This window comes from Pipistrellus kuhlii, unplaced genomic scaffold (assembly GCF_014108245.1).
Source record: "Pipistrellus kuhlii isolate mPipKuh1 unplaced genomic scaffold, mPipKuh1.p scaffold_m20_p_33, whole genome shotgun sequence".
In the NCBI taxonomy this organism is placed as follows: domain Eukaryota; kingdom Metazoa; phylum Chordata; class Mammalia; order Chiroptera; family Vespertilionidae; genus Pipistrellus; species Pipistrellus kuhlii.
In genome coordinates this window covers 1692892-1720725 of record NW_023425533.1, presented here as the reverse complement: position 1 = coordinate 1720725, position 27834 = coordinate 1692892, and the positions used below count along the sequence as shown (strand labels likewise).

General features: G+C 38.5%; 1 protein-coding gene across 1 annotated transcript in view; it reads right to left on the bottom strand.

Annotated features, from left to right (window-relative positions):
- IL1RAPL2 (interleukin 1 receptor accessory protein like 2) overlaps positions 1–27834 on the bottom strand; it is a 1438686-nt gene that overhangs the window by 754439 nt on the left and 656413 nt on the right. The window contains exon 2 of the mRNA XM_036460794.2: positions 378–651. Within this exon, the coding sequence (XP_036316687.1) occupies positions 378–651 (274 nt within the window). The remainder of the gene's footprint in view (positions 1–377; positions 652–27834) is intronic.

Here is a 27834-nt window from a genome sequence, read left to right as displayed (position 1 = left end):
GAGAGAGCTTTGCCTAAGTGATACTTAAGGTTATTTTCATGGCCTGATATCAAGACCATTGAGCTAACTGGCTCTATGCAAAAACAACTGTTAATATAAGGTCTGGGGCACGTGTGGATTGGGGAAGAAATGAAGCCCAAAATTTCTAAATGAAATAGCACACACAGTAAATGCTAGTCCAATTTTGTGAAAAATTTGAAAGATTTGCAATGCAGTTCCAATAAATAATTAAAATTTAATCTATTGAAGCTCTGCATACACTGTAACTTTTCAAAAAACATACCTACTGTAAAGGTGAGGCACACCTGCACACACTCCAGTCCTATTCAAAAGACTACCAGGTATGGTGTTGAACAATATTTTCATTCAGTACTCACCTTAAAACACAAGTGTAGAATCCACTGTCTTGTGCCTCAGCTGAGTGAAACCATATTGAATCTTCCTCTTTGCTCATCCTGACCTCTGAAAAGATGATGGGCTCTTCCAAATCACCTTTGTTTTTATACCACATAAGCCTGAGCCCAGTGCTCTGGGCCATGCTATAATTGGTGCGAATATAACTGTAGAAAAGGGCACATTTCACTCGGACTGGTTCGCCTGCCAAAGCCATGTATGTCTTGAGATCAACTGACCAATCAATGCATCCATCCACTGAAAGAAAACAAGATGAGGCATGAGATGCAGTGACCATTGTAGATAGTAATGATATGAACAACAATCATTGCCAACATACACTGAGGACATACCTATGAACCAGGTATTATGGTAAGTGCCTTATATAGATTACCTCAATCAGTCTTCCCAGTGGTCCTATGAGGCCTTCCTTAGGCCTGGGAAAGCAGGATCTCTGATCAAGCCCTGTACCTTTGGAGTATTTATTGTACAGTAAGTTTCTGCTTGGGGTTGACTAGAACCCCCAGGAAGTTCCAGCACTCATGCCTATGGGGTTTGCCTAAGGACCCTTGGCTAGTTCCCAATGCCAGAAGAGTGTGAGGTTGAATTGCTAGAATGACACAGACATGTTGATTTTAGTCAACTCAAATTGATTACATAGACATGAACCCCACAAAAAAACTTCTACAGGGTCCCTTTCTAGACTAGTAACAACTCTGAGAATAACACTTTTTATGATTTTTGTTTCAGAGTTCAGTTAGTTACTTTGCCCAATGTCATACAGCTAATAAGTGCTGGATAAACAGTCTCTGATTCTAGAGGCTGTGTTTTTAATCCCGACTATATGCTGCCTCTGCCTATAACTGACAAGAACCATTATGGTATTTATTTGCCTTTTGAGAAAGTAAATAAATGGTTTGGAAGCAGTAGACACCTAAAGTAATTATTCGCTATCATCTACATGTCAGTTTTCTATAGTCTGACCTATTAATAGTAGATATTTAATCACCGTCCAATTTCTTTTTGTACCCAGAGCCTCCCTTGCTGCTCAGGTGGTATGTGATCATAGAAATATATTAAATTTAATATATTAAATGTCAAATTTAATCAAATAATATTAGGTGACTAAATCTATCATTAAAGAAAGGCAAATACAGAAAATTACATCTTTTCCAGAAGGGTTGGAAATGATACACTGTGGCTAATTTAATATCTAGTCAATACGATTAGCAATGATATATCCAAATAATTTTATCAAATCATTCTATATTCTTAAATATTATTTGATTACTTGTTATAAAATAATGCTTTCATATACTGTATAAACACTGCGATTTAAAAATTATATGCTTGCTTATAACTTATCAATTGATCTGAACCCTTTCTGAGATTTTGAGAACTCTATAACCCATTGTGTTTCTCTTTTAACCTTAGTTGATAGCAACTTCAGAGTTAAATGCAATGCTCAAGTGTAATAACTATCTTACCTCAGAATTTAGCTATCTATAAAAGAAGGGTTTTTACCAGGGATTCAAGTATTGTACAATCAGGTGGGGAGGGTGCCTGGGTAGACTTCAAGGTTGTTGGTAAAATGTTGTGCCTTTGTGCATGGTTATACTTTTCTGGGAAGATGTTCCAAAGCTTTTTTTTAGATCTTCAAAGGAGTCTGTGACCCAAGAAAGTTTTTTTTTTTTTTAACTCCATGGTTTTTATTTCTTTCTGATTTCATTTTATACTGTCTGCTGTGTTTGGGCTTTGATTACAAGCTCCCCCAAACCTTCCTATAATCTTGAAAGTATTTGTTAGAAATAAATCAATAATCAAATAAATAACTCCTTCTAAGTTTATGCTGAAGGGCATTTGAACTTTATTTGAGGATTCATAGGGTACAATATCCATCAATTTGGATTGTGTACTGATGAAGTCAAAAAGTTACAACTGGATTAGACTAACAATCTAATCCAGATAGATCCCTGACAATCTCTTGGGGGCTTTTTAATTCATTCCCAGATATCAGTCATTTAACCAGTCATTTGTCTCATAATTGTCAATAAGAGAAAGAGAGAACTCTGCATGAGTTTAACTTTCTGAGTCATGAAAAATTATGAGTGATACATCTCTAGATTAAATGCAATTTTAATATTTAGTGTTTTATAATATTTAAATGAATTTTATATTATTCTTTTTATGTGCTATATGTGTTACTGTTATAATGAATTAACACACCTGAGAGGTAATGATATAAATGTTTTAAAAAAAATATTTTTTCTCATAGATTTATTTTAAAAGTTCATTAATAGAAAGAAAAACTGGATAGCATTTTTTAAAACTATTTTATATTCCTATTTTTGTTTTACCCTAACCCTAAGGTACACAGAAAATGTTTTTGAACTAAATTGTTTATCTTGGCAAAGTAACTTTAACCTCTATCATGACCTAATTGATAGGAAAAAATAAAACTTTTGGAATGATCCTTCCATTTGCTCTCTAAATCCCTTTAGTCGTGTATTCTAAAAGATCTCTTCCATAAATCTACACCTTTACAATGTTAACAGTCTATTTGACCCATTAGTGATAAGGCATGGTTAGAATTGAGGATACATAATCAAAACCTCTGCTTCTCAGACACAACAATCATACTCAAAGGGAGTTGAAAACATTTAACTGTCATTATAATTAGCTTTATCATATAGACCTTAAGAGTTATCTGATAATTTGTTTCCTTTTAAACAAAATGTCTTTGATTTAAAGACAGCTGAGGGATTTTTCCCCCCAAAATAGATAAAGAGTATGATACCATGGATCCATAAAGACTCACTTGCCACCAAATATATTCCCACATGGAATTTTCATTAGCAGAGCACTGAGTCAGTACTAGATTCCAACAAGATGCATGATTTGTTTTTATTGAGTTGTCACTCTTAGGAAAATAAACTAATAGTGGTGTAAGAGGGGATGGAATAGAATTTATTTGTAGATATGGGACTAATGAAGCAACTAAGAAGGATGTACTGAGCAAAGAGTTCTGAAAAGTCTGGTGGCAAGACATCATAAAGGAACTGAAACCTTGAGTTTAAGCACTGAAAGGTGTAAAGATGTGCAGAATGGCTGAAGGAAGAGAAAGGTCACATGCAACTCAAGTGGCCAAGGGCAATTGCAGGAATCAAAGCCATCTGCAGTCACCAGTGCAAGACATGATTTTGTAATGAAGAGTTTGCAATAACATGCCACACTTTCAGAGCTGATTGCATGTTGACATGCCATACTTATTTGGCAAATAGCTGAATGAATATATATGTGATGTAACTGGCAAGAGCACAGGCTATGGACAGGTTGGAGACATAGTAGAATTGAATAACCCACAGTGGAAACCAACCCACAACTTAACCTCAGCAGCTCAGGCCTCTATTTCAGAGATCAATCCAGTTCTATTCTGTTTAAAACTACTCCTTTTTTAGTTGGCCACCAAAGGGCTCCTGAGAAAAGTGGTTTCTTATCAGATTGTCTTCTTCCACAGGTGGTTTGATAACTGGGTTTTACGGAACAAGCCCCAAGTGTAAATAGAATCATTTCAGGAAGGAAAACATTTTTATTCAAAAAACAGTGAAATTCTGCAGTTGGATTGAAGATTGCTACAGAGCCAAACCATCTAAAAGTACAAGTGAGTGCATGCCTCTCCTTTTATTCACAATCATTCCTTATTATTATAAATGTCCCAGTCATTGCATTATAAAACACTTCCTTTTTCTAAAGTATCCATTCTCTGATCATTCTTGAGTCTTATGAATACCAAGTCAAGTATTTAAAATAATTGTGTGTATTTGGGTTTTCATCTCTACTCCCTTGATTTAGTTTTCTGCAAGGCTCACAGTTTTTACTCTTGGTTGAGTCTTATTGGCAGAAATGTTCTAATATCTGAACTATCCAAAATAATTATGAGGCAAAGGAAGCCAGTTTAAAACTCAAGTCTCTATCTTAATAATATTCATTCCAGTCTGAAAAACAGGTATGTGCTTAGAGTATCCAAGATAATAATCCTATATAATAAAGAGGTAATATGTAAATTAATCATCACTCCAACACACAAGATGGTCACCCCTATGTGGTCAAAGATGACCGCCCCTATGTGGACACAAGATGGCCTCCTCAATATGGTAAACAGGGGAGGGCAGTTGTGGGCAATCAGGCCAGCAGGGGCCGGCAGTTGGGGGTAACCAGGCCTGCAGGGGAGGACAACTGGGTGAGACCAGGCCTGCAGGCAAGAAAAGTTGGAAGGGAACCAGGCCTGCAGAGGAGAGCAGTTGGGGGGGACCAGATCTACAGGGGAGGACAGTTGGGGGTGACCAAGCTAGCAGGGTAAGGCAGTTGGAGAGAACCAAGCCTGTAGGGGAGGGCAGTTATGAGTGACTAGGCCAGCAGGGGAGGCTGTTAGGGGTGACCAGCCCTATAGGGGCGAGTAGTTGGGGGTAACCAGGCCTGCAGAAGAGGGCAGTTAAGGTTTACCAGGCCTGTAGGGGAGAACAGTTAGGGGTGACCAAGCCAGCAGGGGAGGGAAGTTAGGGGCAACCAGGCTGGCAAGGGAGGGAAGTTAGGGGTGACTGGGCCAGCAGGGAAGGGCATTTGGCTGTGACCAGGCCTGCAGGGGATGACAGGGCTGACCTGGCCTGCAGGGGTGGGCAGTTAGGGGCAATCCGGAGCAGGGGAGCAGTTAGCCATCAATCAGGCTGGCAGGGGATTGGTTAGGGAGTGATCAGGCTGGCAGGCAGAAGTGGTTAGGGGCAATCAGGCTGGCAGGCAGGCAAGCAGTTGGAAGCCACCAGTCCTGGATTGTTAGAGGAATGCCTGACTGCCTGGTGGGATTGGGTCTAAATGGGCAGTTGGAAATCCCTCGAGGGGTCCCAGATTGGAGAAGGTGCAGGCTGAGCTGAGGGACACACTCCCCTGTCCATGAATTTCATGTACTGAGCCTCTAGCTTGACATGAAGATTTAAAAAAAAAAAAAAAGAGTGTATGAAACATATAAAGGGACATGCCAGTGTCCATGCTATGTATTTTTCCAAGAGGAGACTCATGGGGTAAAAACTAATATAGTACTTATGGAAGCAAATTCCAGCAGGTCATAATTATACAATAAATTCATCAGAAGACTGATGGACCTTGGGGCTTAGCAGGGCTGAAAATCTGCATGTTATTACCTGCTGCTGGAACAGCCAAAGCTTTTCCCCTAACCTGATTATATTTTCCTGTTTACCTAGTGCTAGAAGAATAGCTGAAGGAATTTCCCCTAATCTGATAATCTTTTCCTGTTTATCAAACTTTACCTGTTTATATTCCTAAAGTGCCAATGTGTTTTCCAGTAATTAAAAAGCCATGGGTTTCCACTTCACTAGACAGTGGAGACTCCCCTGGCTCCACCATGCCTCTCAAATTTATATTGCTTGTCTAGTGTCTAGTTATTCATTTATGTTGCAGCTCCTCCTCCAGATTCCTGAACCCTTGCAGCAGAAAGATTGTAGGAAGCAAAGCAAACCTATTTAGCCTCTTTATAAATAAGCCCCTGTTCCCTCCTCAATACAACCAGGAGAGCAAATTCTGAGCAAATACCTACTTGTTGTGAAAACAAAGCCTTGATAAAAGTTGATAAGTCCCTAAAAGAGGATAATATGTTATCAACAACAATGATTATAACAAAATATCTTACAAGCAATAAAATTACAATCTCTAATGAAACATAAAAATGGAAGCCCTGGCTAGGTGGCTCAGTTGTTTGGAGCATTGTTCTGTACACCCAAAGGTTGCAGGTTCCATTCCTGGTCAGGGCACATACAGGAGGCAAATATTGTAGTTGGTATTTATCTCTCACATTGATGTTTCTTTTGCTCTCTCCATTCTTCTCTTTCTAAAACCAATTAAAAAAAAAAACATACCCTCAGGTGAGTATTAAAAAAAAATCTCTATATTGAAATTCCATATATATTGAAGACATTCATTACAACTTAAATCTTTTGCCTGGGGACGTATATCCAACACTAGCTTATTGTATATTTGTGACATAAAAAATATTTATTAAACCAGATTTTCTTATAACTATCTCAATAGTATCACACTCATTTATATTGCCACCTCTCCTGCTTTTCTTTTTTCTTCTTTTTCTCCTGCATTTCAACCAACAAGGTAATTGTTGGGGGCAGTTCATCAAAAGACAATGAGAGGTAAGGTTTTTCAAATTTTTCTGTAGCACTTAAATTTCCCCTACCTAAATCATAAAACTAAGGATTTGCTATCTGTCAATCACTGGTTACTGGGGAGGAATCACAGCACACCTCTGGGGATGCACCACTGTGTATGACAAAAGGAGCCAAAGGTTAAGCATGCTAAAACTGGGTGACCAGGTTACATACACACCAACTGCATGACCCAGCACAAAAAGATGCAACAAAAGCAGTTACTGGCATTCTTCCAGTCCTTAGTACGGAACAGCCAGGCATTGTGCTAACTGCTTTGTATGTATTTTCTCACTTCATTATTATGTTAACTCTGGTAGTTAGGAACTCTCATTATTTCCATTATACTGAAGAGAAAAAAATAAAAGTTCAGAAAGTTTAAGTAATGTCCTCCAGGTCATTCAGGTTGTGGTGGCAGAGTTCAGACGCCCATCCAGGTAAGTTGGATCCAGAACCTATGTCCTTAATTACTGTATGTTCTTCATACTGCCTCTTATAATCCTTATCCCAGCTCATGAGCCATTAAAATACTAAAATTTGCTTGGTATTATCCAAATGGTCATATGTATTCTAATGTCCAGTAGAGTAGATAGACCTGCCCAACTGAGATATATTATATCTCTAAATAATAATAATTGTGGGAAAAATAACCATCAAGTAATGTATGTCAGTGATTTTTATATGAACTACACACAGTAATCACAGAGTAATGAATTACTAATAATTTGTGTACTTGTTTTAACCACTGAAAATCAGACCTACACCTTGGATAAATTTTATCTGACCTGTATTGATTTATTGAAAATTAAATATGTAGGAGTGATCACACAATTCCTAAAACTGTAAATTAGAAATAGCATTGTGTGAAGTTCACATTTGTACTAATGTTTTATGTTTTATACTAATCTATATCTACACTGAGTGGCCAGATTATTATAATCTCTGAACTCATAATAATCTGGCCACTCAGTATATATATATATATATATATATATATATATATATATATATATATATATATATATATATCAATATATATATGTGTGTGTGTGTGTGTGTGTGTGTTAGAGGCCCAGTGCATGAATTCGTGCATTTCATGCATGGGTGGGGTCTGGCCAGCCTGGCCAGGAGGAGGAAAAATGGGTAGTTGGGTGGCCTGGCTGCTGGTCAAACTCCTGGTTTAGGGGACAATTTGCATACCAGCCTTTTATTATATAGGATATACACTGAATGGCCAGATTATTATGCATTCAGAGATCATAATAATCTGGTCACTCAGTGTATATAAAAGGCCAGAAACCAGAATAGTGGAATGACCAGAATGACCAGAACAACCGGTGGCTATGATGTACAGTACATTGTAGCAGCCAACCAGCTTGATCTGGGCCCTGTTTGGCACCCCCAGCTGACCCAGCCCCCAATCTGCTCCCAACATCCTGATCAGGGGCGAGGCAAGAAGCCAACAATCTGTGGCTCTTCCTACCCACTGACCTGGCCCGATAGGCCCCCATAAGGGAGGGCTGGCTGAACCCCACCCAGCATGAATTTGTGCACCAGGCTTCTAGTTGAATATAAAGGTATTCTCCTTGTTCTTAATATTTTTAATGTGTGAGTTCAACGTTTTCTGCTTCTCTATTTATTTCCCCCAAATGTGCTTAATGAAAAGTTTCTTTTTATTTACATCTCTCACAGTGGAAGCTGCCTTCCTCGAGTGGGCAGGCCCCAAGCACTAAAAATAAAATTCTCTAATAAGTGAGTAAACTTTATCTTTGCTGTTGGACACCTGTTTCCTTGCCCTCAGCCTGGAAATATGGACATAACCAATTCTTTATTTTTTAATTTTCATTATTTATTTTATTGTTTAAAATAAGTTCTGACAGTGGAAAAGAATTGGATTTTTAATATTTCATCTGTGTTTTAATATTTCATCTCCATCAATAGAGAGAATATACCTCACTTCAGCTGTATAAATACAATGAAAGTTATTGTTTTAGGTTTTAAAAAGCATTTCTACAATTTTCTTGAACTGGATTATATTATTTTCTTTCACATTTTTATCCTCTACTCTTTATCAATAGAAAAATTCTGCCTAGCTGAACTCCTTCATCTAATTTCAACCTAGTTATTATGCTTAATAATGGGCTGGCAACCATCTTCATTTTCCTTTCAATTCAGGATCTTTGCTATGCTCTGTCAAGATAATTCCTTCAATTTTCATCCAACAAATGAGCTTTAATTACTTTGGGGAGGTTAAGCTATATAAGGCATTACAACTAAATCATCAACTCCTGATTTCCTGAGGCCTAATGATCTTCCTTAGGAATTAACCAATAGCAAGGAGCTTTTCTCAGATACCGTTACATTAAATCCAAGGCTGCAGCAGCAAACGTGCCTGCATGAGACAGGATATCAGCAATGACCACCAACCCTACCAGCAGGCTTTCTGCTGCTCCCTCAAATCCAGAATTCTTGGCAGTGAGTTGATTTCCCCTAACAAATATCTGCATTCCGTGTTCACAGTCATCCAAGACAAAAATTTTGGGAGTCATCCCTAAATTTTATCTTTCCCTTCTCACTGTACTCCTCCTGTTATTGCCATTAAAACTTGTAGTTTCTAAAAACGTCACTCAAGTTCCTTTCCTTCTCTCTATACTCATTTATACAAAAGGCCAAACCTTTCTCATATCTTTCTTGGACTATTTAATAACTTCTATATGATCTTCCAACATTTCCATTACAATTTGTTCCTCAAACTGTTACCAAAGTGATCGCTCTAAAGTATAGGGCCATATAACTTTACTGTTCAAAACCTGCAATGGCTCTTCTGATATGCAAATCCCTAAGCCTAGTTTGGCTGGATCATCAGCCTCCCAGCCACAACTTTTCACGCAGCCTATACTTAGTCAAGACTCACTATTCCCTGAACACGCCATTCAATTTTCTGCCCTTGCTATTCTGGCTCCTTCCACTAGAATGTCCTTTGCTTCTGTACCTCTCTATTGAGATCCTACTCATCCTTCAAGACCCAGCTTCAAATGCCACTTCTTCTATTAAACTATACTTCATTGCCCCAAGTGAATTCTTTCCCCTGTGTTGTGTTCTCCGTGTATTTCTCTACACATCTCCTTCCCAATTAGATGGATGTCTTCTTTACTATGTTTTGTAGAAGACTCAGTGCATTGCACATAATAGGCATTCATTAAATCTTTATGAAATGAAATCATTTATCTGTTTCCCAAATTCACTGATAATCAAAAGTTGTTTGCATTTGTCAGACACCTTAAAATCCCCTCTCCCACTGCTACCCGGGAGATCAGTGGTGTGGCCAAACTCTGACAGAAATGTCAAAGGATAGGTTCCAATGCACAAAACGTGTTCACAGCAACAAATGACTGATACCTTTCTGATAGCTAACATCACTAGACATAGGAATAACAAAATGAACTCTTCCTCATCTTTGCTCCCAAATTCACAATTCCCTGGGAAGGTCAGTCAAAATCTCCCAGTTTATCACTCAAGACTTTCTAAATCAGTTCCTACCCTTTTAAAATGGCTGCCTACCATTCTCCAAGAGAAAAATCTTCCCCTTGATTTTTATCCTAGCCTGCCTTGTCAGAGACCAGTTATGCTGTGGCTCTTGTCCACTCTGCTCTTTTCTATCTATACCCTAAATCCACTTACCCCAACTTCCATACCACTCCCAATGAAATCCAAGTTATACACCAAGCTTAGTTTATCTAGATTAGGGGTGTCGAACTCAATCAGAGAAGGGGCCAAAATCTAAAATCCAGCCTAAATCGCAGGCTGAATGGTTTACTGAACAGTCATAAACTGTCATTGTGATGGAAACGCAGCGGAGTGCAGTGATGACAGCGCGGTGCGGGCCACATTGCAAGGCCTGTCGGGACGGATTTGGCCCTCGAACCTTGTGTTTGACACATGTGATCTAGATGTTAAGTTAGAAGTAGTATCCTAGTTTTTCTACCATATTGATAAGCACATTAGTCATGGTCACAGACTTATTATGGGTGTTGTTTTTTTTTTTTTTTTTTTTTTTTTTTTGTGTGTGTGTGTGTGTGTGTGTGTGTGTGTTTTCCACCTCTCCTCAAGAACCTCCCGGACCAGACACTTAGTGGGTCTTACTAAATATAGGTTTAGATATTCTAATCCCATGAGATCTCACACAATTAAGTGCTGCTTTGGTTAAGTAATTTTCACATTAGCAAGAGGTTAACTTTTGGATTGTTGAAAATCTTTTTTAAATGTCCAAATCGACTCTTCTGTCTTAGTATGTGGAGAATCATGATAAAGGAATATTTCTGGATTAAGAATCATTTGCTAGGCCCCAGTGATAATCATCCTAGATCCCAATGCCATGACAGTATAAGACGGGGTGTTTGCAGCATGAAAAGAGCATAAAAGTAGGTGATTATAAACTCTGGGTTCTCATTTCACCCTTACCTTCTTAAGAAATATGTGACTTTGAGGAACTCAGTTTCCACTCCCAAAAGAAATGAAGGTATTAAACTAAACAGTAACCCAGCACCAAGAAAACTGATTATTTAGTGGTTAGTGAGGTCTTTGTTCATGAAGATGAGCTGCATATATGCTAACTCTCCCCCTGTAATCTTTATTTCGATATTTTCTTAATTTCAAAGTTACAGAGAAATAAAAAGAACATTACAAACTCCCATGATTTTGATGTCACCATCCAAATTGAATAATGTTAACTTTTTTTTCTAATTTGCTTTCAGTAGCTTTGTTTTATTAAGGAAATAAAGCATCAAAGATATATAATAGTTAATGTCCTCTTTAGTCACCAAATACAGTCTAATTCTTACCGCAGATCCCTGTCTGGATATAACCACTATTCTTTCTAACTTTCAGAATTGCATACATAGATAGGTACTCAATAAAAATTATTGTAGCGATTAAAAATTTGCCTCACAGTGGGGAGTATAGATGTGAAAAAAATGTCAGTTTACTGAGTGCTCTTGTGAAGTGGGCTCCAGTAAAATGAGGTCTAAAACTATGTCCTTTGAGTTGTGCACAGTAACAAATATGCTTGTGCATATTTGTTACCTCTCACACACACACTGCTTATTGGGAGCCAATTGCAGAATCTAGATGTATTTTTCCACCCAAATTAAGTGAGATACTGGACTGTCTGGCATTGGGACAGGAATGTGAGGGTGGCTTTCTTCAGAGGTACACACAGCTATCATTGTTCCTGCACTGAGGCGCAGGATGCGGGGACCTGAGGACCTTTCTGGTACAGGGCTGACTGGCAGCCATTGCTGTTTGCTCTGCCCTGGTGATTCCCAGAGACCCAGCCCCACACAATTTACAACCCCACCGAAACTGTGTGCATCAGTTTCTGTATATGAATGGCCTGTCTTTTCTCTACCTAAAACCTGTCAAACTGAAGCTGTGTCAGAGAGCCCCAAAGCTTCCAAAAGAAGGCCCAAGGTCCAGAGGCAGCAGTCTGCCTCGGTTCACAGCTGGGCCTCATCTGGGCACTACCAAATGCCATACAAAGAGAAGGAATATGCTATGCAGATGTCTCTGTAGCTCCTGCTGGGCAGTTTCAGACACTCGCAGAACTTGCATCTCCTTGGAGATCCAAGAGCCAGTGTACCCAGTGGTCAGAGTGAGACCATACTGGATTAGAACTCTTCACATCCATAAGATACACATTCAAGGGGCAGACACAGTGAGCTCCAAAGCCTCACTGAAGCAATTCTTGCCCCATAAGGGTGTCTCCTGCACAACAGATCTTCCAGTGTAGACACTGCTGGTCATCACAGCCAACTGGCTTGTAGGCCAATTCCTCCCAGTGATACCAACAACAATCAAAGGTTAACTATAACAAGACTGTGCACATAAAGGGGTGAACCACGAGCATTCACCTCAGGTGACTGGGGAGGCTGAGTAACTGGGCCCTATATGACACCTACCACACAAGGCCATTTTATTAACTCAAGGAGACTTAGTAGCTACCCAGTATATAGAAACAAAAACAGGGAAGCAGCCAAAATGTAGAGACAAAGAAACAAGTCGCAAATGAAAGAAATTGATAAAAGCAAAATACTTGATGTAGAGTTCAAATCCACGGTTGTAAGGTTACTCAAGAATCTTATAGAAACCTCCGAGAAATTTAATGACACCCTCAAGGATATAAAAGAAGGACCAATCAGAAATTAAGTATACACTGACTGAAATAAATAATAATATACAGAGATTCAAGAGTAGACTAGAGGATCCCAAGAATCAAGTCAAAGATTTGAAGAAGCACACGATTGGGCGAGAGACAGATCCTTGGTATCAGCCACCAGGAGGCTTCAAGCTCAGCATGAACAGAAAGCTCAGGTAACAGCTGAGGGCAATTGGATTGTAAGAAGAGGTTCCCTCTTGGCACAAAAGGCAAGAGGGGCCAATATATTGATAGAATGCCCAAGTGCCTTCCCAGTGCCTTAATTCCTTCTGAAAGGGATTAAATCCTTTCATATCTTTTTTAAAATTGCTGCAAAACATTCAAAATTGATTTGTAAGTTTGTTTGGGATAATTGTACAATTGTAAAATATCTAAAATTATAATGACATTGTAGAATAATATCATGTCAGGACATTCTTTGCTTTAGCCCATGGCAATTCAACTTCAAACTGGCTGTCAATTTCTTTTTGTAACTTTATATAAACTTTGTCAGGGAGGCAAAAACATAAATTACTTACTTTAGTTCAAGAGGCCAATATATTGACTCTCAATCACAATCCTTACGACTTATGAATGAAACTTTTGTTTTCTTCCAAAATAATTTTCAGACTACAGAGAGTTTCATTTAAAATCTTTGTCACATGAAACTATTTCTCTTAAGGTTATGGTGACCACTAGTATGGATTAGATTTAATGTTTTATTTTAAATATATATATATATATATAATTTGATAGCATCTTAAAACATGGAAAATGGTCTTGCAGAGAGTATATATTATAAGAACCCCATTTTCTTAACATATTCATTATCTTACTTAATCCTCACCAAAATCCTAGTAAATATTAGTCTCATATTACAGATGAAGACACTATATTTTATAGAAATTAAATGTACTGCCTAAACTTGTTCATGTAGTTAAACACATACAAATTATAAAATATATATTTTTTGTTGTGATAAAATGAGAAAATTTCTAGCAGCTTGAAGAAGTAAGTGATTATCCTAGAATTTACCGGCCATATTAAGAGCTGAAGAATCAAAGTGTCAGCAGCTTTTTAGCCTATATATGCACATTGATTGGGAAACTTGGGGTTAAATTGTTTGGCACAATCACATGTTTGTTAGAAAAACAGAATATGAAAATGTTTAATAATTTAGGAATTAAGCACACCTGTGTTTGAATTCAGAATATGTTATTAATTGTGGCTGTGTGACAATGGACTATTAGGAAACCTCTCTGTGCCTTAACTTCCTTATCTATAAGATGAAAATTATAATATTACCATTTTCCTCGGTTATTAGAGTATGAAATGTAAATTATATAAAACACCCAACATATATATGGATGCAAAGTAAACATTCTATAAATACTAATACTGATAATTATTAATAATAATAATAATAATAATAATATAACAAATATGTCAAAATTGTGTCACAAAGTGCATATTCTCTTACTTTCCTGAAGACACACTTCCTTAGCTTTATAGATTTGTGATGAAGCTGCCTCACTTCTATTACAGACAAGGCTGTTCTGGAAGCTGCTATATGTCAGTGTGTGTGTGTGTGTGTGTTGAGGGATGAGGTAAGGCAGTGCCATGCTCCCTCAGTTCTGTCTGTAGGCCTCCCCAAGCTGTTCTCAAAGATATGTGTTTGTCATTTCCTTTTAAAGTGACTGACCAATGGACTGACTGAATCAACCAACACAGCCAAGTGCTTTGCCATCATTAGCAATAGTCCAAGAGTGTGGTGTTGCAAATGGAGCAAGTTCATGAAAAGGAAAAATAAAACTGACTGAATAAAAGTAATATTTATCTCTTGAAATTTTGGTTTCAGCCCACAGAGCTGGCTCACAGAGTGAAATAATTCACTCCTTATTAAGAGGCCCCCCAAAAGTCATAAAGTGATAAATATTTCTACCTGTTCATCACAGAGTACCAGGCCAACCTTTCCTTCACCTCATTGTCTCTGAATATCAGAGTTCAAACATCTAGCTCACTACTATAGTCAGTGATATAAGACTCCTTGATTATAGGTCCAGACAAGAGGTAAGAGGAGTTGGAGTACTAAGCCCCTCTTGCCTAGTTATGTGATTAAAGACAGCAAGATAAAATCTCACAAAGTATTAATGATGGACAGGAGTAATTAACAATTTTTAATAAGTATTGTAACATTTAATAGCATTTTTAAGATGGTCTTAGAGTTAGTTTGACCTATGTCTTAATTATAGAAAAGTTGCCAATCAAATAGAAGATTTTACTCCCTATTAAAAGTATAATTAAAAAGTGTTCTCTTGCCGAAACAAGTTTGGCCCAGTGGTAGAGCGTCGGTCTGCAGACTGAAAGGTCCCAGGTTCGATTTCGGTCAAGGGTATGTACATTGGTTGCGGGCACATCTCCGGTAGGGGGTGGGCAAGAGGCAGCTGGTCGGTGTTTCTCTCTCATCAACGTTTCTATCTCTCTATCTCTCTCCCTTCCTCTCTGTAAAAAGTCAATAAAATATATTTAAAAAAAAAAGTGTTCTCTTGTGTAACTGTAGTTTCAAATTTAGGTCAGTCTGTCTCTGTTTATGTGAAGCAGTGATGTTCTTGTGCTGTCAGTCATCCCAGTTCATGAGCTTTCTGATTAATCTTAAATCTGGCAAATTCTTGAAATCATTTCTCCAAGTGTCTAGAATGAGCTGGATGGAACACAGCTAACTTCATAATTAAGAAGCCTTTCCATGTGTTATTTTGTTTTTCTTTTGTAATTTTCTAGGACCTCATTTTGGAATATGAGATGCTGTTATTCTTTGATTATTTTTCCAAGGTATAATGTGATAATGAAGGCAAAAACTTTTGGCAATTGAAAATGGAACTAAACTTATATTCTTTTCCTTGAACAGCACAGGAGAATAGTAGATACTACTTATGCAAAAAGATAGGGCCATCTGCAGCCATTAGTCTCTGCCTCTTCCAGGAATGTGAGACTAAATGGAACCTGTTGTGCCAGGTTGTCAATTGCCTTTCAGATGGGGGAAGGCATTTCAGTGCTGCATTTCATTATTTTATTTATTCATCATTCATTTTTAATAAGCATTTTTTAATAAGCATTTATTGTGTCAGATACTATGATAAGCCCTGGGGCTACAATGTCAAGGAATGCATGGCCCTTTCTCTCAGGAAACTTATAGTTTAGCGTTTATTAAATAAACTAGAGGCCTGTTGCAGGAGTATTCCTGCAATAGGGCTTGCAGCTTTGATCTCGGCCCCACCTGCTTCCCTCCCTTCTCCCCTACCCAACTTGCTTGCTTCTCCTGCAGCGCTTGGCTTTTTTCTACTCTGTCTTTAGTCTTCCCTCTGGCCTAGATATGCAAATTAATCACCATCTTGGTTGGGATAATTTGCATACTCATCCTGATTGGCTGGTGGGAAGGGCTTGTGGGTGTAGCAAAGGTGCATTCAATTTGCATGTTTCTCTTTTATTAGGTAGGATACTTATGGGAGCAATGATATTAATAAGTAATACAAAGTGCTACAATGCACCAGGCACCATTCTAAACCTCTTACATTCATTAACTCATTTAATCCACAGAACAAGTCCTTGATGTAAAGTCCATTATTATAATTTCCCCAATATATAGACAAGGCCAGTGAGGGTTAAGTAACCTGAACAAAGCCACATTGCTGTTAAGTGTTAGAGCCAATACTCAAATCCAGGGAGACTATTCCTGAGGTAATCATTTTAACCATTAACCATACTACCTCTTCAATGCAACAACACAGATGAAAGAGGAGTCATGGGAACTGCTATGCCAGATAAAAAAGTCAAGGAGGGTTTTGCAGAGAGTAATTTTTAAGGTAAATTTTGAAGAACAAGGAAGCAATAATTAGATGAATACAGAGTAGAGAACATTATAAGCAGAAGAAACCAAACATGTGAGGTCATGGGAGCCTTAAAAAATGTCTCAGGTTTAGGAAACTACAAATTATATAGATCTGCAATATATGGGTAAATGCCAGAAAAAAAAAAAAAAAAAGATTCTACCAAGGTAAACAAGATACAGCTTACAAAAGGCTTTGTATAATGAAATAGAAGTTTGAAAATTTTCCTGAAAGCTATGTGGAGTCACTATTCTTTATTCCCCAATTTTTAAAAATATATTTGATTGATATTTTATAGAGAAGAAGAGAGAGGGAGAGAGAGTTAGAAACATCAATGAGAGAGAATCATCGATCAGCTGCCTCTTGCACACCCGCTACTGAGGATGTGCCCTCAACCAAGGTACATGCCCTTGACCAGAATTGAACCTGGGACCTTTCAGTCTACAGGCTAATGCTCAATCCACTGAGCCAAACTGGTTTCGGCATTCTCCCCCCCCCATTTTTTAATTAAGTTATTGTATGTGCACATATCTTACCATTGCTCACCACCTCCAACCCCACTCCTGTACATGCCCTCGTGCCCCCAGAGTTTTGTTTCCACTGGTTATGTTTATATGCATGCACACAAGTCTTTCAGGTGATCTCTTATCTCCCCCACCTCTCCCAACTTCCATTTGTAATTTTACATTCTGTTTGATGCTTTACTGCCTCCGTATCTATCTTTTTGTTCAACAGTTTATAATTTTCTTTATTATTCACAAATGAGTGAGATCATGTGGTATGTTTCTTTCATTGACTGGCTTATTTCACTTAGCATAATGCACTCCAGTTACATCCAGGTTGCTGCAAATGGTGAGAATTCCTTCTTTTTCATGACAGCATAGTATTCCATTGTGTAGATGTACAGTACCATCGTTTTCTGATCCAGTCTTCTGCTGGCAGGCTCCTAGGCTGTTTTTAAATCTTAGCTACTGTAAACTGTGCTGCTGTGAACATAGGGTTGCATATATCTTTTCTGATTGGTGTTTCTAGTTTCATAGGATATATTCCTAAGAGTGGGATTATTGGGTTAAATAGAAGTTCCAATTTCAGTTTTTTGAGGAAACTCCATACTGTTTTCCACAGTGGTTGCACCAGTCTGCATCCCCACCAGCAGTGCACAAGTGTTCCTTATTCTCCACATCCTCGCCAACACTTGCCTTTGGTGATTTATTGATGATAGCCATTCTGACAGGTGTGAGATGGTACCTCATTGCCATTTTGATATGAATCTCTCAGATAATTAGTGATTTTGTGCATGTTTTCATGTATTTCTTGGCCTTCCTTCTGTATTCGTTCAAAATGATTCTATTTAGGTCCCTTGCCCATTTTTTAATTGGATCATTTATCTTCATTTTATTAAGTTGTATAAGTTGCCTGTAGATGTTGGAGATTGAACCTTTATCAGTGATAATATTTGCAAATATTTGGTCCCTATCAGTGGGTTTTCTTGTTTTGTTAATGGTTTCTTTTGCTGTAAAAAATATTTTTATTTTGATGTAGTCCCATTTGTTTATTTTCTCTTTAGCTTCCATTGCACTAGGAGCAGTGTCAGTGAAGAAGTTCTTTTGGCATATGTCTGAAATTTTGCAGCCTGGAGATTCCTGTAGTATTTTTATGGTTTCCCATCTTATGTTTCAGTCCTGTATTCATTTTGAGTTTATTTTTATGTATGGTTTAAGTTGGTGGTCTAGTTTCATTTTTTTTTTTTGGCATGTATCTGTCCCATTTTCCCAGCACCATTAGCTGAAGAGACTGTCTTGACTCCATTGTATGTTTATGCCTCCTTTGTCAAATATTAATTGAGCATTGTGATTTGGGTTGATATCTGGGTTCTTGATTCTATTCCATTGATCTATATTTCTGTTCTTGTGCCAGTACCAAGCTGTTTTGAGAACAGTGGCTTTGTAATACAGCTTGAAATCTGATATTGAGATACCTCCTACTTTACTCTTTTATTCTCAGGATTGCTGTGGCTATTTGGGGTCTTTTTTTTTTTTTTTTTTTTTTTTTTTTTTTATTCCAGGTGAATTTTTGGAGAGTTATTTCTAGGTCTGTGAAATATGCCTTTGATATTTTAATGGGGAGTGCATTGAATCTATAGATTGCTTTGGGTAGTATGGACATTTTGATTATGTTTATTCTACCAATCCATGAACATGGTATATTTTTCCATTTGTTTTTATCTCTGTCTCTTTTTTCAGTGCCTTGTAATTTTCCACTTAGAGGTCTTTTACCACTTACATAGTTTATTCCTAGGTATCTTACTTTTTTTGGTGCAATGATAAATGGGGTTGCTTTTTAGTCTCTCTTTCTGTAAGTGTACTATTAGTGAAATGCCTTAGATTTCTTGTTGTTAATTTTGTATTCTACTACATTGCCAAATTCATTTATTAAGTCTATTATTTTTGATGGAGTCTTTTTAAATTTTTTTTTAAGTACAATATCATGCCATCTGTGAATAAGAACAGCTTTATTTCTTTTTAAATGTGGATGACCTTTATTTCGTCTTCTTGTCTAATTGCAATGGGTAATACTGCCACTACTATGTTTAACATGAGTGGTAAGAGTGGGCATCCCTGTCTTGTTCCTGTTCTTAGTGCAAATGGCTTTATTTTTTGCCCATTGAATATGATGTTAGCTGTGGGTTTATGATATCTAGATGCATGGTGCACAAAATTTGTGCACAGTATGGGGGATGTCCCTCAGCCCAGCCTTCAACTTCTACAATCTAGGACCCCCTCAAGGTATGTCTGACTGCCCATTGAGGCTTGATCCCTGTAGGACAGTGCCTAAATGAGCGGTCAGACATTCCTCTCACAATCCAGGACTCCTGCTCACCTGCCTGTATTCCTGATTGCCCCTAACCACTTTTGCCTGCCAGACTGATCACCCCCTAACCACTCCAATGCCAGCCTGATTAATGTCTAATTGCTCTCCTGCCAGCCTGTTTGCTCCCAACTTCCCTCCTCTGCCAGCCTGGTCATCCCTATCTGCTCTCCGCTGTAGGGTTGATCTCCACAATTGCCCTCCCTTGCAGGCCTGGTCCCTATAAACTGCCCTGCCTTGTAGGCCTGGTGCCTCCCAACCCTTGCTGGCCATATATTGATGGTCTTCTTGTGTCCAAATTGGGATAGGAACTTTGACCACATGGGGGCAGCCATTTTATGTGTTGGAGTGATGGTCAATCTGCATTTTACTCTTTTATTAGATAGGATAGAGGTCTGGTGCATGGGTGGGGTCTAGCTGGTTTGCACTGAAGGGTGTCCCAGATCAGGGGGGAGTCCTTTGGGGCATGGGGCAGCCTGAGCAAGAGGCCTGTGGTGTTTTGTAGGCCAGCCACTTCCCCTGGCAACCCCTACTGAGGCCCTGGTATCTGGAATTTATTTACTTCTACAATTGAAACTTTGTAGCCTTGAGTGGAACTAAGCCACCTTCTTGATTCCTAGGTGAAGCTATTTCTGTTGAAATTAATGTACCTTCTATAATAGAATATTTGTATTCTTAAGTGGAGGCCTGGGTCAGCCAGGTATGTGAAAGCAAGGCTTTCTTCATTGCCAGGGGTAACTATAGCCTCTTGTTCTTCCAGCTCAGTGGCTGTGGCCATTTCTGTTGGAATTTGTTTACCTTCTATAATTGAAACTTTGTATCCTTAAGTAGAGGCCTGGGCCCGCAATGGTGTGTGGAAAGCTTGGCTTCCTCCATTGCCAGTAAAACCCAAGCCTCCCTCCTGCTCTCTGTGGTTGTAGCCAACTTGTTTGGTATTAATTTGCATATGCACCCTGATTGGCTGATGGACATGGCTGATAGTTACAGTGGAGTGATTGTTAATTTGCATATTGCTATTTTATTAGAAAGGATAGCTTTTATTATGTTGAGTTATGATCCTTCTATTCCCACCTTGTTGAGAGTTTTTATCAAGAAAGTTTTTATCAAAGAGCGGTTAGTCTTCCCACTAGAGGTGGACTTCCTGCCTGATCCCCATTTTCCCAAATTAAAAAAAAGAAAAAAAGAAGAAAAAAAAAGAAAGCGTGTTGGATTTTGTCAAATGCTTTTTCTGCATCAATTAATATGTCTATGTGATTTTTATCTCTCAATTTGTTTATATGATGTATCATGTTAGTTGATTTGCTGATATTGTACCATCCTTCCATTTCTGGAATAAATAATACTTGGTCATGGAGTATGATCTTTCTTATGTACTACTGGATCCTATTTGCTAGGATATTGTTGAGTATTTTGGCATGTATGTTCATGAGGGATATTGGCCTGTAATTCTCTTTCATTGTGTTGTCTTTATCTGGTTTTGGTATTAAGGTGATGCTGGCTTCATAGAAAGAGCTTCGAAATGTTCCTTCCTCTTGAATTATTTGGAATATCCTGAGGAGCATAGGTTTTAGTTATTCATTGAATGTTTGGCAAAACTACCCTGTGAAACCTTCTGGCCCAGGGGTTTTGTTTGCTGGAAGCTTTTTGATGACTGTTTCAATTTATTCCATAGTTATTGGCCTACTGAGCTGTATAGATTCTTCCTGATTGAGTTTTAGAAGGTTGTGTTTTTCTAGGAATATGTTCATTTCCTCCAGGTTCTCCCATTCCTTGGAATAGAGTTGTTCATAGTATTTTTTCAAAAATCCTTTGTATTTTGGAAGGGTCTGTCTTTATTTCACCTCTTTCATTTCTGATTTTGTTTATTTGGGTCCTCTCTCTTTGCTTCTTTGTGAGACTGCCTAGTGGTTCATCAATCTTGTTTATCCTTTTAGAGAACCATCTCTTGGTTTTGTTGATCTTTTGCATTGTTTCTTTCATCTCTATGTCATTTATATCCACTGTGATGTTTATTATTTCTTTCTTTCTGTTTACACTGGGACTTTCTTATTTCTCTCTTTCTAACACAGAGTTATAGGACTTAGGCTATTTATTACCATTGTTTCTTGGTTTGTTTGTTTTTTTTGTTTGTTTGTTTGTTTCGTGGGTTTTTTTTTTGTTTGTTTGTTTGTTTGTCTTGGAGTAGACTTGTAGAGCTATAAACTTCCTTCTCAAGATTGCCTTTGCTATGTCCCATGGATTTCAGATTGTTGTGTTTTCATTGTCATTTGTTGCCATGATGTGGTTTTTTTAAATTATTATTATTTCTTCCTTGATCTCTCTGGTAACCCAGTCATTGTTTAATAGCATGCTGCTTAGCCTCCATTTGTTAAATTTTTGGATTATTTTTTTTGTATTTGATTTCCGATTTTATGCCACTGTTATCTGAGAAGATGCTTGATATGATTTCTATCTTCTTAAATTTGAAGAGACTTTGCCTATGACCCAACATATGGTCTATTTTTGAAAATGACCCATGTGCTCTTGAGAAGAATGTATATTATTTGGCTTTGCAGTGAAATGTTCTGAAGATGTCCATTAATTCCATCTGGTCTAGTGAGTCATTTGGGATTGATGTTTCTTTGCTGATTTTTTGCTTAGAGGATTTGTCCAATGTTGATAGTGGGGTACTGAGGTCTCCTACTATGATTGCATTGGTGTCAATCTCTCCCTTGATATTCTCCAGGAAGGTTTTTTATATATATATTTGGGTGCTCTTGTGTTGGGTGTGTCTATGTTTACCAGAGTTATTTCTTCTGTTGTGTTGCTCCCTTCAGTATTATGAAGTGGCCTTCCTTATCTCTTGTTATGTCCTTCACTTTGTGATCTAAATTTCAGATATAAGTTTTTCTACTCCAGTTTTTTTTTCCCCATTTGCTTTTAAAATCTTTGTCCATCCCTTCACACTCAGTCTGTGTGTCTTTTTTTTTTTTTTTTTTTCCTGAGGCGGGTTTCTTGTAGACAGCACATATATGTGTCTTGTTTTCCTATCTAATCTGTTACCCTATGTCTTTTAATGGTGGCATTTAGTACATTTGTATTTAAAGTTATTATTGATAGATACTTATTTGTAGGCATTCTTATTCTTTACTCCTATGTTCCTTCTTTGTTTATTTCTTTCTTTTTTTTTAGGGCAGACCCTTTAGCATTTTTTGTATTCCTGGTTTGGAGGTAATAAATTCCCTTAGTCATATTTTGTCTGTGAATCTCCTGATTTCACCTTCAATTTTGATTGAAAGCCTTGTTGGGTACAGTATTCTTGGATCCAGACCCTTCATTTAAATGACTTTGTATATTTAATTCCATTCACTTCTAACTTGATGAGTTTCTGTTGAGAAATCAGTTGCTAGTCTGATAGGGGTTCTTTTGTATATATCTTTCTGTCTCTCTCTCTCTCTCTCTCTGTGTCTGCTTTTAAGATTCTTACTTGTTCGCTGGTGTTTGCCAAAATAGTTACAATGTGTTTTGGTTTCTGTCTTTTAGGGTTCATTTTGCTTGGGACTCTGTTAGCTTCTTGGATTTGTGTTTTGTTTTGTTTTTCTTCCCTATATCAGGGAAGTTTTCTGTCATTATTTCTTCACACAGATTTTCTATTCCTTGCTCAGTTTCCTTTTTCTGGCATCCCTATTAGGTGGATGTTGTTTTGTTTTGTTTTGTGTTGTCTCTCTTCCTGCTTTTTAATTTTTTTTTTTCTAGAATCTGCTCTACTTTTGTATTTTTCTCATTTTGTCTTCTGGCTCACTAATGCAACCCTCTGCTTCTTTTATTCTACACTTGATGTTTTCAATTGGGTTATTTACAACAGCAATGTCATTTTTTAATTTGTTCTTGGTTCTTCATTTACTTTTGTCTTCCATTCTTTTCAGCTACCTTATTACTCTTTCTCTAAATTCTTTCTCTCACAGGTTGCTTGCCTCCATTTCCTTTACTTTCTTTTCTGGTGATGCCTGCTTTTCTTTCATATGCAGGCTGTTTCTTTGTCTCCCCATGGTTTCTCTTCTGTGGATGTGTGTGGATGTGTGGTTATGTACTTCTCTCTCTCCTTTTCCCAGGCAAAATCTGATCTTTCTGTGTTGGAGTGTAGAGCTCCTTTGAATCCGCATGTCTGCACCAATTGGGGACTGGTATTATGCCTTTTGCAGATGTTCAGTGGGTGCCACAATTGTAGATTTTTAGGCTTCTGATAACATACACTTTTCCCTTTAAGATATCACAGTCTCCACATCTGAGCCTGTGGTTCTGGGAGGAACCCAGCAGCAGTGGGGGCTGCCTGGTAAAAGGAACCACATCCATCTGCCCCCCAACTTCTATTGGAATATAGATGTCCCTTAATTCATCAACAAACATTCCCTGTGTGACCCTTAGCTGTTCTTTCTTTCTCCTACATGACAAGGCTTGGGATACATCTATCTATTCCGGCACTATTTTTTTTTTTCCTCCCTGGAGTCACTGTACTTTAGAATAGTTTTTTTTTTTTAATCATTCTTGTCACAATAGTGAACAAAAACTAGAAGCATAGACATCATTTATGAAATTATTACTATAATTGAGGTAAAGAAATTGTGAATAAAATCCAAGGTGGTAGAAAAAGAAATGGTAGAGGGGATGGATATGAGCATTGCTAAGTATGTAGAAAGTTATTTGTTTGTTTGTTTTTATAATAAACTACATATAGAGAATGAGGTGTAGCGAGAAGTTAGTGGCTACCAGATTTCTCTTTGGCTAACAATATTATCAAGCTCCCAAATTTTATAGTATTGTAAAATGGGTGAAACTACTAAAAGCTTTATAATAAATGAATACTGTAGTAATCAAAAGATGAATGAATGGTCATTGTTAGATATTTAAGGTGGATAAAGATTATTGCCTGGGCATACTATTAGAAAGTGAAAGAAAAAAAGGAGATTAGAATGGTTCAAGGTTTCTGGCTCAGGTAACTTCCTTCATAAAGACAAGCAAAACATTAGGAGCAGCAGTTTAGACAGGAATGAGGAGTTCAACTTTAAATATATTGAGTTAGAGGTGCCTATCAAAGAGCTACATGATGGTGATATGTCCAAATAAGAAAAATAAAGGATGATATACATATAACTAACACTAAGTGCATACTAAATTACAAAACCTTCTAAGCACTTTGTAATAACTTACTTAATATTTCCCTAAATCCCTCTAGCTAGCTACTATACTGATATCCTTATTTACATAAATAGGTTGATACACAGAGAGGTTAAAACGACTCATTCAAAGGCTAACAGCTTAGAAGTGATAGAGCCAAGACTTAAGTCCACCCTGTCCAATTACTGAAATCCAGGTTTTGTGCTCCATGTTACACTGCCAATCCATAGCAGAAATACCATATTAATTGAAAGTACCTAAGGAAGGATGTGGTTAAGCCATGGAGCCTGTCCTTTCCCTGTTCATCTTGTTTGTTAGCAGATCTCACTTCTGTAACTAACTGGCATTTGATAGCTTATCTTTTTCACATCTCTTTGCATAGTATCTTAGGTTGAGTTACTATTTTACCCAATAGTAACATGTGAGGGTGACCAAATTCTCTCATTTGTTTGGGACTAAATGGTTTCTCAGAACACAGAATTTAAAAACAAAACAAAACAAAACAAAAAACTGGAAAAGTGGGCAGGGGATCTAAAAATACACCTCTTCCAAAAAGACATAGGAACAGCCAATATATATATATGAAAAGGTGTTCAACCTCACTGGTAATTAGATAAATGCAAAGAAAGATTACAATGATATACCACCTTGCACCTGGTAGGGAGGTGATTATGAACAAGACAAGCAATAACAAGTGTTGGAGAAGTTGGGAAAAGGGAAGCCTCATTTCACTGTTGGTGCTGGTGGGAATGTAAACTGCTATAACCAACTATTGAAAGCAGTTTGGTAATTTCTCAAAAAATTAAAAATAGAGCTACCATATGACCCAGCCACCTCTCTCCTGGGTATATACCTCCCAAAATATGAAAATCATGTATTCACAAAAATATATGCACCCTTATTTTCATTGCAGCATTATTTATGGTGGCCAAAACATGAAAACAACCAAAGTGTTCTGTGATTGAGGGTTGGATAAAGATGTGGTGCATATTCACAATGGAATACTACCCAGCCACTAGATAGGATAAAATAGTGCCATTTTTAACAACATGGGAACAACTTAGCATAATGTTTTCAAACATAATGTTTGAAAACATTATTCTAAGTGAAATACATCACTCAGAAAAAGCTAAGAACCATATGATTTTCCTCATATGTGGGATATAAAACTGAAACTCATGAACACAAACAGCAGAGCAGTGGTTGCCAGAGGGAAGGTAGTAGGGGAAAAAGAGGTTCCTATTACAAGGTGACAGGAAAAAATTTGACTTTGGTTGGTGGGCACATGGAGCAACATACAGATCTTATAACATAGAAACACATACCTGAAATCTATATGCTCATGTTGACCAATGTAACCCCAATTAATTTAATAAAAACAAACAAACAAATAAAACTGCAAGTCTTTGGCCAAACAGTACAAATTGGTTTCCCTTGACATATCCTATCTAATAAAAGAGTAACATGCAAATTGACCAAACCTGCTCTACACCCACAAGCCACACCAACCAGCCATGCTCACAAGCCATGCCCACCAGCCCATCAAGAGCGAATATGCAAATAAACCAAATCAAGATGGCTGTGGCCACAGAGAGCAGGAGGGAGGGAAGTTTGGGTTATCCTGGCAATGGAGGAAGCCAAGCTTTCCACCTGTCTTTGCTGGCCTAGGCCTCCACTCAAGGCTACAAAGTTTCAATTATAGAAGATAAATAAATTCAAACAGAAATGGTGGCAGCCATGGAGCTAGAAGGAGCAGGAGACTAGGGTTGCCCCTGGTGATGGAGGAAGCCAAGTTTCTGAAGCCCTGGCCTGCCTTGGCCTCTACTCCAAGCTACAAAGTTTTAATTATGGAAGATAAATTCCAACAAAAATAGCTGCCACCACGGAGCAAGCAGGAGGCTTGGCTCAGCTCCAGGCTACAAAGTTTCAATTGTAAAAGATAAAATAAATCCCAGATACCAGGGCCTCAGTTTGGGTTGCCAGAGGGCGTGGCTGGCCTGGAAACCACCACAGGCCTCTCACCCAGGCCACTCCATGCACCAAAGGAACCCCCACTCTGATCTGGGACACTTCAGTGCAAACTAGCTGGCACCCACCCATGCACTAGGCCTCTATCCTATTTAATAAAAGAGTAATATGAAGATTGACCATCACTCCAACACACAACATGGCTGCCCACATGTTTTCAAAGATCCTGCCCCCATGTGGACACAAGATGGCCACCACAAGATGGCCAGCAGGGGAGGGCAGTTGGGAGGAACCAGGCCTTCAAGGGAGGGCAGTTGATGGCAATCAGCCTTCAGGGGAGGGCAGTTTGGGGTGACTAGGCTGGCAGAGGAGGGAAGTTGGGGGCAACATGCCCTGAAGGGAAGAGCAGTTGGGGGGGACCCAGGCCTGCAGTGGAGAACAGTTAGAGGGGACCAGGCCTGAGGGGATGGCAACTAGGACAAACAGGCTGGCAGGGGAAAAGTTAGGCATCAGTCAGGCTGGCAGACAGAAGCGGTTAGGGGCAATCAGGAAGGCAGGCAGGTGAGCAGTTAGGAGCCAGTAGTCTTGGATTGTGAGAGGGATGTCCAACTACCCATTTAGGCCTGATCCCACCAGGCAGTTGGACATCTCTAGAGTGGTCCCAGATTGGAGAGGATGCAGGCTGGGCTGAGGGACACTGACCCCTTAGTGCATGAATTTCATGCTCCAGGCCTCTAGTCTTAATATATAAAAATCCTGTGTCCATCACGACCAGAGGCTTGACCATCTTGAAATTAGTCCTGCAGGCAGCACTGGGCTGCCGTGGCAACCAAGTACTGACTGCTGAGGGGGCTGCAAATCAGTCCTGGTGAAAGGCCTGAAGAGAGAAGCAGGGTCTGGTTCGTGGCCTATATGGCCATTGTTAATAAGCACTTGCCTCTCTCTTTCTCTACAGACTAGGCCAACAGCAGCACTTCCATTCCTCTCCTGGCCTCCCCTGGGGCTGCTGATCATCCTTGCCTTTCTGATAAGGCCCCATTGATAGTCAAAGATACTCTGACTGGCATGGAAACCAACCAATCAGAACCAAAGTGGCTGGCAGAGTATGACATTTGGGGGTGAGATCAGGCCAGAAGAAGGGGGCAGTTAA